Source organism: Diplotaxodon limnothrissa, linkage group LG9 (genome assembly GCF_057381915.1).
Source record: "Diplotaxodon limnothrissa isolate DT_005_m linkage group LG9, D_limnothrissa_male_GT1.1, whole genome shotgun sequence".
Taxonomy (NCBI): domain Eukaryota; kingdom Metazoa; phylum Chordata; class Actinopteri; order Cichliformes; family Cichlidae; genus Diplotaxodon; species Diplotaxodon limnothrissa.
The window spans coordinates 21,468,234-21,481,820 of NC_140604.1; the positions used below are offsets into that span (position 1 = coordinate 21,468,234).

The 13,587-nt window shown below is 40.5% G+C and overlaps 1 protein-coding gene across 1 annotated transcript in view; it reads left to right on the forward strand.

Annotated features, from left to right (window-relative positions):
* Positions 1–13,587, forward strand: part of asap1b (ArfGAP with SH3 domain, ankyrin repeat and PH domain 1b) — an 86,250-nt gene that overhangs the window by 41,309 nt on the left and 31,354 nt on the right. The window contains exons 4-9 of the mRNA XM_085362855.1: positions 616–690; positions 1,140–1,189; positions 1,394–1,523; positions 9,737–9,822; positions 11,088–11,163; positions 12,429–12,515. Of these exons, the coding sequence (XP_085218981.1) occupies positions 616–690; positions 1,140–1,189; positions 1,394–1,523; positions 9,737–9,822; positions 11,088–11,163; positions 12,429–12,515 (504 nt within the window). The remainder of the gene's footprint in view (positions 1–615; positions 691–1,139; positions 1,190–1,393; positions 1,524–9,736; positions 9,823–11,087; positions 11,164–12,428; positions 12,516–13,587) is intronic.

The window sequence follows — 13,587 nt, forward strand, 5'->3', positions numbered from 1 at the left end:
AAAATGCGGTACAATCGTCGTCGTCTTTTTCTTTTTTTTTCTTTTTTCCTTTTTTTTTTTTTTTTTAAATCGTTGTCATTTGGAAATGAGATCGCACATAAGTATGAATTGAGATCGCGATTTTCTAACGATTAATCGTGCAGCCCCATTTGCACTACTATAAACAATGCATGAGTTGTGGTGTAATAGTATGAGTCGTCCTAAATGTACCTGGGGGCTGCAGTTTTTAGTGTTACCCAAGAATTTAGCAAGGTCTATTTTCAGCTGTGGATTGCAGTAAATAAACATTTGGTCCTCTAGTGGCTGAAGGTTTAGTAGCAGGATTGTAACCTACAGTGTATTTATGGTTAGACTTGCTATGCTCATGAGTAAGGAACATTTAACCCGGTGTTTTAATACTTTTGGACAGATCTGTGGCACAGCGGAGTGAGTTATATCGAGCTCTGGCTGCACAGACAATACTTGTTTGTAATAGAATTTCATTGTTGGTTCTTTTTGTGGTTTTACTTGGCAGTCCCTTTAACGTCTGCCTCTGATGCTATGGTTTGATATACGAACTAAGTTTTCTCTCCTCATTATAAATCCTCTCCCTCCTCCTCCTCTTGTCTCTTTCAGCTCCAAAGCCTCAGCCACAATGTGATCTTCACCCTGGACTCGCTGCTGAAGGGTGATCTGAAAGGCGTGAAAGGGGTAAGATTTACTTTAAAAACAATTTCTCTTCTTCCTCCTTTTTTCTCTCTCTCGACTCTTCCGGGGCCCCTAATAGTACATCTCAGTGGGGCAGGGGGATAGATGGCCGGTCAGCCCATCTCTCTATCAATTTCAAGTTGTGTGCCTGTGATTAAGAGACTTGGAGGATAGACGGGGGAGTTTAGAGAAGAAACTAAAGATCACACTGTAAATCTGGCTGAAGTAAACACTGCTTTTGTGTTGTTTAAGGCGAATAACTGGGCCATGAACTCTTGATGTTTGAGGTACAAGGAGGGGCGTGGGTGCTCGTTGGGCATTGAGGCCATAAATCGAGAGTGTAGTGAAGCATTTGCTGGGCCTCAAGCAGCGATCCAACTCTTCAAATAACTCCGTCCCTCCTGTGACCTCCTTTGTAGTTTGCTGATTCTTGTTCTTCTGTGTTTCTGCAGGACATAAAGAAGCCCTTTGACAAAGCGTGGAAGGACTACGAAGCCAAGTTGTAAGTGGATAACTTAAGTGTGCTGTTGTATCTGCGCTGTTTGTCATTATGAGTCAAGCTTTATTGATATTACAGCAGTTCTGCAGGGGCCCTTAAAGAGTATCACAGAATTTACAGCACGCAAACCTAATGCGAAAAACAAATAAAGGTCACATTTAGAAATGTAGCCCTTGTAATGATTAGTCCTGTGGTTTTTTTTGTCAGTACAAAGATAGAGAAGGAGAAGCGAGAGCACGCCAAGCAGCATGGGATGATCCGCACCGAGATCACCGGGGCCGAAATCGCAGAGGAGATGGAGAAGGAACGGCGTCTCTTTCAGCTCCAGATGTGCGAGGTAGGCCTTTGTTTACGTCTAACAGCTCTATATTTGCAGGAGGCTCGCTTGAGAGTCAATGATTAAGATTCAGTTTAGAGAAAAACAGATACAAAAGCAACAATTTTGCCCAAAATTGTAAAAAATAAATAAATAAATCACAGAGGTAAGACTTTATCTTAGTGGGATAAGTGTTAAAACATACAGCAGCATACCCACTAGCCTGCTCCTGTCACTTCTGTCTTTTACTTTAAAAAAGAAAAGGATCTAAGCTGATTGAAATAAGGGTCAGTAAAGGATCTACAAACTATTATTTATTGATATTAAAAAAGATCACTCGCTTAATTTCATTCAGTTCATATTTTTCCCCTGGTCCTCAAGATCCTGTCAGGGTAGCTGTCCACAGTTGGTGTGTTTTCATCAAACCCACAAAAAGTCGCTCCAACAGCCAACGGGGCAAGAGGAGCACGACCAAGAGAGCTGAAATCAAGTTATAGAAACAGATTTTCAAAACTTGACCATGATGCCTTTCATTTTTTTCCTCCGACTCTGTAAAAGCAAAATGTAACCACAGTTGGTAAGCTTGTTCTCTATTTCTGAACATCAGTGGCGTCAGGCGAATCCACAGCCTGTGGGGAGAATCCCAGCTGATTGGCTTTCGTGACGTAGCATTTTTTTTCCTCAAATATCTTTATTTCAGGATTTTTCAAGTATTTTAATCACTGCATGGCCTTTCCCTTTGACTCTTTTCTATTAAAACTCCGATATATTTCAGGATATCGAGGCTCAAAAGTTTGTCATACAAAAAAAGAAAAGGTGATTCAGGCAAAGACTGAAACGAAATGCAGGAAATTCAAGAAGGTATAAATATAGAAATATGTTTTTGATACTGATACTGTCACCTAATGTCTCCTGCTTCCTGTTAGCTTGAAATATTAAGACAAAACCACCACTACACACACACACACACACACACACACACACACAAATGAAGAGCAAAGTTTATTAATAGACTGTATAAAAGTAAACATTTATGAAAAGCAGGCCAAAGGTTAAGCTCTGCCAAACTGAAAACCAGTAGCAACAGGTGAGAGGAATTGGTTAATTGAAATTTACGGATAAATTATCATCATCAACTTGTGCAGAGGAGGTCAGGAGAGAGGTACAATTGTCATGGTTTGGGCTGTTTTTCAGTCAGAGGTGTTGGTGTTGTCAAATTTGATGAAAGTATCAACACAGAAAAGTGCAATCAGATTTTGATCCTCCATCCAACACCAGCTGAAACGTGTCTGATCGGTAATGGTTTCACCTTTTAGCATGACAATGCTCCCAAACGCAATGTAACACTAAGGCTACGTTCACACTGCAGGTCTTAATGCTCAATTCCAATTTTTTTGGATCAAATCCGATTTTTTTTTGTCTGCTCGTTCACACTACAAATAAAATGTGACAGCAAACGCGCTCTAGTGTGAACGCTCAAAGCGGCCCGCATGCGCAAAAGAAGACGTCACACACAACGCGCTCTGTTTAGACCCAGAGCAAACAGTACTGTTTGACTGCTTCGGACTTTACGTTTCCCAATTTTGCTTTAAGTTATAAAGTTATTTTGTTATTTACATATGGCCTAATAATTATCCGTATTGCTGTTTTAGAGAGGAGCGGTGCTTCAAAGGATAGTTGCAGATTTCTGTCAGAATCTGCAGATTATACAGTACAAATAAAGTGTTCACGTTTCTCCAACGTTGTCTTCCCAACAGTTTCACTGACATCTACACCGGATGGCCAGGAAGCGTTCGCGATGTTTTCTCCGGCGCTGATAATTGCCGTCTGTCTTGTGTCAGTGACGTAAAAGACGGATTTAATGCGACATGACCGTTCAAACAGCAGTCGCTTTCTAAAACTTCAGATATGTATCGGATTCAGTACCACATACGAAAGTGAGGTCGGATTTGAAAATATCGGATTTGTGCTGTTCACACTGTCAAACCATGATCGGATATGGGTCACATAGGGTCAAAAAAGTCGGATTTGATGCGCTTTCGCCTGCAGTGTGAACGTAGCCTATGTCATGGATCGGCCTAAGAGAGTTCAGACTGTGTTGAAAAACAAAGGTGGTCGTCCAAATAATGACAAACTCTCTTTTTGCCTTTTATACTATATGTCTATGTATATATTCGCAAAATTTGTCCACCTATTTCCCATTTTCCTGTAAATATATAAAGAAATGAGGGGTGGCTCAAGAATACATGACAGTGAGAATCCACGAGTTTCTTCTAATTAATGTTGTAGTTTAGCAAAATATGAATTAGTAATTTCTTTTGGTTAAATTAGTGATTTGTCAAAACTGTAATGTGCAGCACCATGTGTAGGGTTTCAACATACACCTCTGCTACAGTAATGCAAGGCGTGTATTTTCAGTCTTTGTTTGTCAGCACTGGAGCTGAACTGGTTGTTGCAGTGATTGCATGTCAGAGGATAAGAATAAGAAGAAAAAGAGTCGATGACATAAGTTAGATATTTGAGCTCTTACTAAACAATCAAACGTTTGTCTTTAAGTGCTTTCAGATGTTCATCTGGTGCCGTGAACGTGTTTGCTGTTAAACATGTTGTAACTCTGTTTGATATTAGCGCACAAAGAGCAAACTTAAAGAAATCTGACAGCGAGAATTAAGTGTAAAACAATTGCGAGCTCCTTATACGCCCATGAGAATCAGAACAAACTGTTAGAGCTCACTCTGCTCTGCCAAAAACGTCTCTAGTGGTGGGTGGTGACGCCTACGCCTCGTTCACTGTTTTATCCTGGTAGGATTTTTTACATAATGGACCAATGGCTGCTGCACTGCTGTTGGCTGTGTGAATTATTCACTACAAAACTCGCTGCACTTCTTTTGTGCCCTGCCATGCTGATCTGCCCCCTTCTCACTGTGGTTCTCAAGTATTTCCTTGCCCACATTTTCCACCTGTCTTCCAACTTCTCCTTACTCTGTTACAGAGCACGTACTGAATGGCTGATCAAGTCATACTTGATTACCACTGATGTTTTCCAACGACTTCTAAAGCTAAACATGAGCCAACATGAGAATATTAAGAATCTCTGAGCTAATCGCTAACAGCTCAGCTTCACATTAGAAAAGGAAAGTACACCCTCTGTCAGTTCTAAGGTTTTATGTATCAGGACATAATAAAAACAATCTGGTCCTTGGCAGGTTTTAAAATTAGATAAATAAAACTTCAGATGAATAGCAACACTTGATATATTTCACCGTTTTAATTTAGAAAAATTAGGAAAAAATCTAGAAGTAGTGTGTAAAAAAAAAACACTGATTACATCTACAGGAATTAAAAGGATGAGTAGCAGCCAGGAGCTTCCAATTCAAATGCACTTGATTAGCTGATTATCAGCAAGTAGAGCACCTCCATAAAAGTGAGATTTTGGCAGTTTGATGGTCTGAAGCAGTAAGATGTGTTCACACCCTGCAGAGGAGGACCGATATCTGCAAAGACTGCTGCTGCCCATCAATCTGAGAAGGGTTTTAAAATCATTACCAAACAATATGAAGTCTGTCACTGTACAGTGAGAAAGAGTATTTACAAGTGGAAACCATTTAAGCTCTTGTAGTGTTGCCATGCTTAGAAGAATTAGCCACATCTCGGACTCTACAGGCCTCAGTTAGCATGTTAAAAGTTAAAGTTCATGAGAGTACATTTAGAAAAAGACACAACAAGTATAGCTTGTTTGAAAGTATTACCTACCTCTCAAATCTCTAATGCACAGAATATCTGCACAAATGCCTCATACCAACTGTTAAGCAAGGTGATGGAGAAGTGTCGGTTGGGATTTTGCATCCACAAGACCTGAGCACCTTGCTGTCGGCCATTAACTCCTTCAAAACGATGTGAGAGACCGATAAAGCCATACAGAAAATGATTACTTCCTGTTATTGCTGCTAAACGTGGTTCTACAAAATGTTTAGTCACAGGGTGTACTTAGTTTTTCACTGCTTCTGGACTTTGAGTTTTTGTTGAATAAATAATAAAATAGTGTAATCTGTCATGTTGTTGATCACCTGAGGTTTTTTTTATTTTATTTCGGTAATCTGGTAAGGTACCAAATTATATTTCATTATGTCCTGTTATGTAAAAGTGAAGGTGTACTTTTTTTGCACTACTGTAGATGCTAATATGCTAACCTTCTGACAGGTATTCTCACCAACTCTGTCAGGATGCCAGCATATGGTGTGTTAGCGGTGTTATAGGATTGTGGCTCTAAAACCAAAGCCCTTATCTCATAATAGTTTTAGCTCTCCTAGTAACGGCTTTTAATGTGGTAATACCAGCTGCTAATCCGCTTGGCTGCTCTGTTCAGTGTTTGGAGATGCTAGTGTGCATTTTAGCTCACTTTCACATGACCCTTACTTGCATTTTTTTTCTGGTATCATGGAAACTTTATTTGAATCTCAGCTTTTATAGGTCCCCTTAAGGTTTATTAAGATGGTATTTTTTTTAATCTTGTGTCCCTGATGCACATACTTGGCGCCTAATGGCGTGAGCTCAGCTAATCAAGTTTATTTTCGCCTCTGAATGTCTTACAATTAAAATCGTGCTGCTCTTACAGATAGACATGGGATTGTTATCAGCGGGAATCATTTACGCCTTTGCAAAGCAAATGATGTTTGCATGCAACAGAACCTCTGTAAGACAAGCCAAGGTAAAAATAAACCTTGATTAGCTGAGCTGTCATTATTATGCAGCGGCTTTGTGCATCTGAAGTTGTTTGAGACTCATTTGAATTCATAATAAATTATATTGGGCACACAAGTTTTAAAATAAATACATTCTGGGACTTTGAGGAAACTATGGAGCTCCTAATCTTTAGCTATAAGTGTCTATGTGAGATTCCCTCACTCTTTAAGTTTTTATCAAGCGTAGTATTCACACGTTTAGCATTTAAAGAGCTTCATTATCGTGAATTTGAAGTTGTTTATGGCCACTTAAATACAAAGGTCACTTTATGTACTTATTTCTTTTTGTTCTGCTTTTAGTCTCTTCTGACTTCACACTATGTTTATCAGCTAGTCACAACCGTTTCCTGCTGAGCAGCCACTGTTAAGAGCTGCAGACAACTTGATCTGCAAATGCTGCTACAAAAGGGCTGAAAAATGAAGTGAAACAGTAAAAGAAGAAAAACATGAGTAAAAAATGCGAAAAAGTCAAATTATTAAAACATCAGATTTACAGATTTTTAGTAACAGAAAATTTTAATGATGTGGACGAGTGAAAAAAGTAAATCCAAAATGGAAATGAATGGAAAATAATTAGTGCTCGAATTGTGTTCAAGAATATTTTGCAGAAATAAAACAGCTTGTAAGATAAATAATTACAGCTACAGTTCAGATTGTCAGCCAAACACATGAAATGTGGCCTTTAATTCTTTGGTTATTGATTCGAGTTACTCCTGAAGGTAAAAGTGGTTTTAGTGGTTGAACGTTGTTGCTTGATTAATTAATTAATTGTAGAGAAGTCCGGCTCAAATTTGGGTTTAAAAATGTGAATATTTAACAACATAATTTTTAGTTATAAATAAACTTTTGGCATATTTATAAAATATTTGTGTTTTCCCGTTTTGATCATTTAAATTTGTTGCGCACTGTCAAATCTCCCAAAATCAAGATGAGATCTATTTATTAGAGGGATGGCACCGAAGCAGAAGGTTGGAAAAACATTAAAACCTCCTGAATTAATTAAATAGAAAAATATGATACAGAAAGTTAAGTTTACAGGAAGAATGTCCCCAAAATTAAGGAGGAAGCATTTGAGCTATTGAGATATGGCTGGAAATTATAAACATCCTTTTTCTTTCTTGTAAGGCGGCATGTAAAAACATGTGGATGTATTTGGATACATATAATGTACTCCTATCCTATCCCTGCCCCCCCATTCAGATGGCATGTTTGTTTTTATATATAAATGATGTTTTTCCCCCCTTTTTCCCTTTTTATCCTTTTAAAATGTCAAGTATTTAAAAAAACAAACAGGAAAGTGGTTTTACAGCCAATCACTCTAAAGCACCGTAAGAAAGAGGAGAAGCCTTTCATTCATTTAAGCCTACAGAGAAGCTTCATATTGTTTATGATGATCATCTGCAGGCTCAACACGGCGCCTCCTTTCACGTTGTGTTTCATACGCTGCTGCAGAAATGTTTGAACCGGCACTTGAGGGAGATTTATCTTCGCATGATTCCAGAAGACCATCACATTATCCAATTTAGCAGTCCGCCTCCAGCTGATGCTGAATGCCAAAGACGAGTTGTAGCTCCTACATTACATTAGCTCCGACTTCCTCTTTCGCTGGCTTCCTCAGTCCCAGATTTGATTTTAAAATTCTTGAGAGCGTTGCACATCCGTGCTGATTTGCTTTGTCCTCCCAGACCGACAGGAGTCCTCTGAGCAGGATAAAAACATCTTTGTGGTTTTGACCACTTGTGTTTTGTTTTTGTTTTTTTTGTTGTTTTTTTTAAAACGGCCTCACTGAAAACGCCAGTTTGATGACTTTGTGGTTTCAAGAATATATTTATCTTTAAAAAGAACATGTTAACGCACTATAATGAGAACATAACTGCTTGGTTCTGTGTATTCGGGACAAATATAGCTCAGTGTAGAGGCTGAACACGGAGTTTTAAAAACTCCATGACCCACCAGGCGCTGGTGTGCCTGTGGACTCATTAATATTTATATTCAGAGATGTCAAACCACTTCAGATAATGTATGAGCATGAGCTGGCAGGGCCATGGATGTTTATGTTTTTATCATTGTTTCACATGGTCGTGCAGATTTGCTGTAAGATGAGATGAGCTGCGTTCAGGGACGTTACCTAATGTATACAATGGTTGGTGTCTCTGAGTTATAACATGCATCGGTGTTATAAAAGTTCGGATTTGCAGCTAAAATAATATATAGATTAGAGTTAAATTCTACTGATGGGAATTAGATGATGCTGTTCTGTAATTTTAAAAAATGTTGTCTATGTTTTGAAGCATTTTGTAAGTGTACAAGGTGTTGTACCAAAAAAAAAGAAAGAGGAGCTACAGTAATCATTGGGATCAAAAATCTCTTAATCAACAGCCACAGAGGCTGGAGATATCAGTGGTGCTGCTGTTGTGTGCAGGGCGTTTGCTGCAGTCAGTGGTACAATCTGTTCATCCCACTTAACCTCATTTCTCTCACACTCGCTCGTGCGCTCGCTCTCTCGCCGTTACTCAATCACCAGATTACAGGACGCTGTCACTCTCTCACCCTTTTCATCCCACGTTGCCGGTGAACGAGCGCGGAAAGGCCGGGCTCAGCAGGCTGTGCTCTGCTCTGCCCAGACGCGGCAGCAGTGCGAACGTCGCTGCTCATTAACACAAAAGAGTCCAAACTCGCACATTCGGCAGCTCGCTGCGAAACACTGAACCTGCACAAGCCTGGCACAAAATGTGGATAATCTCCCGTCCAACAGGCTGTGTGAGGCAGACAAAGCGGGGGTTGCGTGCATGCACACACGCATATGCACGCATCCACACGTGCTCAGGCGTGTGCTAATGCACCCAAGCATCTGAACACAATACTAGGAGCAAATTGAAACTGTATGTTGGCGTCACAGGCTTCAGAGCGGTATTGTGTAATAGAGTAAAATTTCCCGTAGTGCTAAAAGTGGTCTTTAGCTGTGACTCTTTGTAAATCTCTGGATTGGCACACTGAAGGATTAGTTTCAGATTAAGATCCTCTTTTATTTGTTTGTTTGGTCGGAGCGTCGTCTGAAGGCACCCAGACTGAGCACACAGCCTACAAAGCACTTTCTCTAGAGGCTGTTCCTTTTTTCTTCTTCTTCTTTTTTTTAAAATAATGCTAATGTTAAATATTTCCCATCAACCCTTTGAAACTTTATTTAGATCAAGGCAGACGGATGGTATTCTCCTGCTCTACAAGGGAATTTCACAGTGTTTGTCTGGTCTCGGCTCCCACAGTGTTGAGGCAGGCTTGGCTCGCACATCAAAGGTCTCATGAACATATGTGCACCCAGATGAGATTATCATAATGCAAAGTGCTCATGTTATAAGTATCTAAGGCAAAAGCAGAAGCTTTTACTGTCTGTGTAACAGTGCTGGCATGTTATACCTCATTAAACCCAGAAATCCTTTAAACGTACCCTACATTTCAACTCATGGCTGAACTCTGCTTCTCCCCTTCTTGCAGTACCTGATCAAAGTAAACGAGATCAAGACCAAGAAAGGAGTGGACCTCCTTCAGAATCTAATTAAGTATTACCACGCACAGTGCAAGTAAGTACCACCTTAATCCCCCTAACCCATATGTAACGCTCTCCTGGCATGTCCATCACACCCACCAACGAAACTCTTTCAAAAGAAGTAGGTTGCTGCCTCACTCTCCGTCTTGCCGTGCAGCTCTTGATGTCAATTTTCTTGCTCCTGCATGAATCACAGCTCTGCAGGGTGCACAGGAACACATATATAGCTCTCATAAATATGCACAGGTCCTCACAAAGATGCGTTCTGACACCTCCATGGTTTGGCGGGTAAATAAAGTTGGTGCTCTCCACGCCAGAACTGTGGCCCATGACAGAATGACAGATCATCTCTCAGCGTTCTAGTTCCTGTCATAATACCGGGAGAAAACAATACACTTCCCCTTTAATCTGTCCAACCTGGGCCTTGATGGAGAGAAAAACTGCAGTGGTGATGGATTAGAGGCATAAGGACGCCGGATGGCGAGCTGAGGAAAGTGCAGGAGGCAATTTTGTGTTCACTTCAGCTTTAATTCGACTTCTAAAATTAAGAAAGTTACAATCTAACACTACCGCAGTGTTAGATTAATGTTTCCCTCAATTCTGCACTAAAAGTGGCAAATAAAAGGTTGTCAGAAACTGTAGTCGTAATGGGTGTCAGTTATTAAATTACCCAAAAAACGCCAAGTAGAATGAATCCATCGCTAACTATGCAGCACAGCAAAATGTGCCAAGGGAGGTCAAGTCAAGGGAGGTGAATCCTTTTCTAAAACTGCAGTATAAACACTTAAACTGTGCATTCTGACACTCTGCAAAGTCAACAGTACTTGACACGGAGAGCACGCTGGAGTGGGAGGAGAGATGTGGGATTGTCGGTGCAGAGGCTGAAAGAAAACAAGCAGAGGGAAAGCGGTGGCAGCGAAAATAATGAAAAGAGGAAGGGAGATGTATGTTTCGAGAAGAAAAAAGCATCGACGGAGAGAGAGAGGGATGGAGATGGAGATCATTAGTGGTGATTTGCGGCCGTGGAGCTGCATCGAGGTGTGTACCGCTGACACATCTGTAATGGATTTCAGGATGTGCTAAGCACCTCTGCAAATCTGCCCAGCACTCCTGTGCCAGAACGAGCCCGGCTATACATTAAACTGCCTCCATCGCCCTATCCCTCTCTCTCTCTTTCTGTGACCTTCGTAAAGGCCAAACCAAGCTCACTGTAACACATGAGATTTGATCACATGTCACGCATCTGGATGACTTTTAATGCCAGTGAAGTTCACGTGTTATCTCTGTTCCCCCCCCCAGTTTCTTCCAAGATGGCTTGAAGACAGCAGATAAGCTGAAGCAGTACATCGAGAAGCTGGCAGCTGATCTCTACAATGTAAAACTCCTCTTCGCTCTGGTTTCATCTCCTGCTCATTATAGGGTTTAATTTTTCATAGAAAACAACTTCTGAGCTATCCCAAGAGTCGGTCACCTGCTTTCCTGGACAAAACTAAGAAGTATAGTTAGAATGAGCAAACCGAATTATTTTCACTTCACTTTAATTACACATTATATATATATATATATATATATATATATATATATATATATATATATATATATATATATATATATATATATATATATATATATATATATATATATATATATATATATATATATATAGAGCAAATGTAGCATTCTGACACAGGCGAGGATAATCCTTCACCAAATGCTGACCACCACTTCTTATTTACAGCACTGCTGTGCTTTCTCCTGAAGCAGCAGTTTTCTCAGAATATCATGCTCTTGCACTTTTTAAAGCAAGAAAAGTTGGGCAATCCTGCACCCACTGTCATGATTCAGGAAAATACTAGACCTCACATAACTTGTTGGGCGAGGGAGGTATAGGCTGGTCATCTGCTAGTCTACCAATCTGCCAATCCCTGACCACATCAGTCTGTAAAGCAAAGTATCCTCGGGCAAGACCGTGAACCCCGAGATCCTCCTAATGCGTTCAGCGGAGTGTAAATGTAAGATGGTGTAAATGTAAGATGTAGTATAAAGTGCTTTGAGTGCCTAAGTAAAGAAGAAAGTGGAGCTATGACAGAACCAGTCCATTCACTATAACTTTTTTTTCAGCACCTGTAAACTGTTGTTTTCAAGCCCTGAAAATTTCCTGACTTGGGCCACGTTTGGATCAGACATTATTCAGTCTTTCAGCTCCTTATTACGATGTTTGGTTGTGCTGACGTGAGAGCAGTGCAGTTAATAGTTTGGTACATTCACTGCGCCTAAGTGTATCTTCACAAATCAAAAGTAAACTCTGCGATTTAAGTGATTGGATCATTTGGGCTGTAGATGTTTTGCCTGAATATTACTGCCCTTGTTTCTGGTATAAAACACTGTCTTTTATTGATGTTTCATTTATTGCCTTTAAAGTTTATACATACTTTTTGTTTTTTATTTTTATCAGCTAATTATACTGCTGTCTTTCTTGGCCAGGACACTCTTGTAAAAGAGATTTTTAATCTCAAAAGTCACACTTTCCTGGTTAAATGAACATTGCATAAATAATAAAGAAGGGAAACTAAAGTTCTGTAAAAGTGCATTATTAGCCCTCTTAGCTTTCCTCTTATATCTTTACTTCACTATCTGCAGATCAAACAAACTCAGGATGAGGAGAAGAAGCAGCTGACTGCCCTGCGAGATCTGATCAAGTCCTCCCTCCAGTTGGACCAGAAGGAGGTAAGCAGGTCACACCCTACCACACAAAGCCAAATTTAAACTCACAACTTGCCAGCCCAGCACAAACTAAGCTGTACTGGGCTGAAAACAGGCCTGACTCAGTCATCCCAGTCATTCTGAAACCTCCTTTTTTTTCACGTCCTCTCACTCTGGCCACCACCAACTTTTGGAGCTTGTCTCCAGCAGCACCGAGCGAGTGCCCAGTGCTGTACCATGCTGGTAGCCAGTGTGTGGTAGGCTTTGCTGGTGACCAGCGTTGTGCCTCACTGGCTGCTCAGTGGAGAGCCACTCGCTGCCCGACTCTCACACACTTTCCAGCACTCATACTTGCCAACCTTGAGACCTCAGAATTAGGGAGACATTGAAAAGGGCTGTTGGGGGGGGGGGGGGTGATAAATACATTTTACAGTGTTTATTTATCGGATAAAATACGTTAAATGTCACCGTTATTATTGGCTGGGGTGTCCAAATTCAGAGGCTGTGTGAAAACCCCGGAGGAACCCTCCCGAGGGATTAATAAAGTTAAATTAATCTAATCTAATCGAATAACTTTAATCTCAGCCAAACCAATTTACTCACGAACAAATAAAACACTGAAAAAGCCAAACAATAACGTTTTTAAGTTATCAAAGTGACTTATATATCACGTTTAACCCGAGTAGCGAAAGACCGCGGGGGTTTGAAGACGATGTGTCAGGAGTTTGGTGTTCTCGCCGGCTCAGATATTTGAAGTTTACACAGCTACAATCTCACCAGAAAATATTTTAAAAGTTTTTTTGCAACCCAGAAAGGGAAATAAGAGCAATATTAAAACTAAATAGCTGCTGCCATTGTTGGAAACTGGAATTGGCTGGCCGCGCTATGAATTCTGCGATATGGTTTTTCAATTTTGTTGTCCGGGTGGAAAATCGGGAGAAATTCAGGAGAATGGTGGCTCCGGGAGATTTTCTGGAGGGGCACTGAAATTCGGGATTCTCCCGGAAAAATCGGGAGGGTTGGCATGTATGCCAGCACTGCCGGCTCGTTTTACTTATCAGCACAGGCTGCTTCGGCTGTGCGTTAGCTCACACCC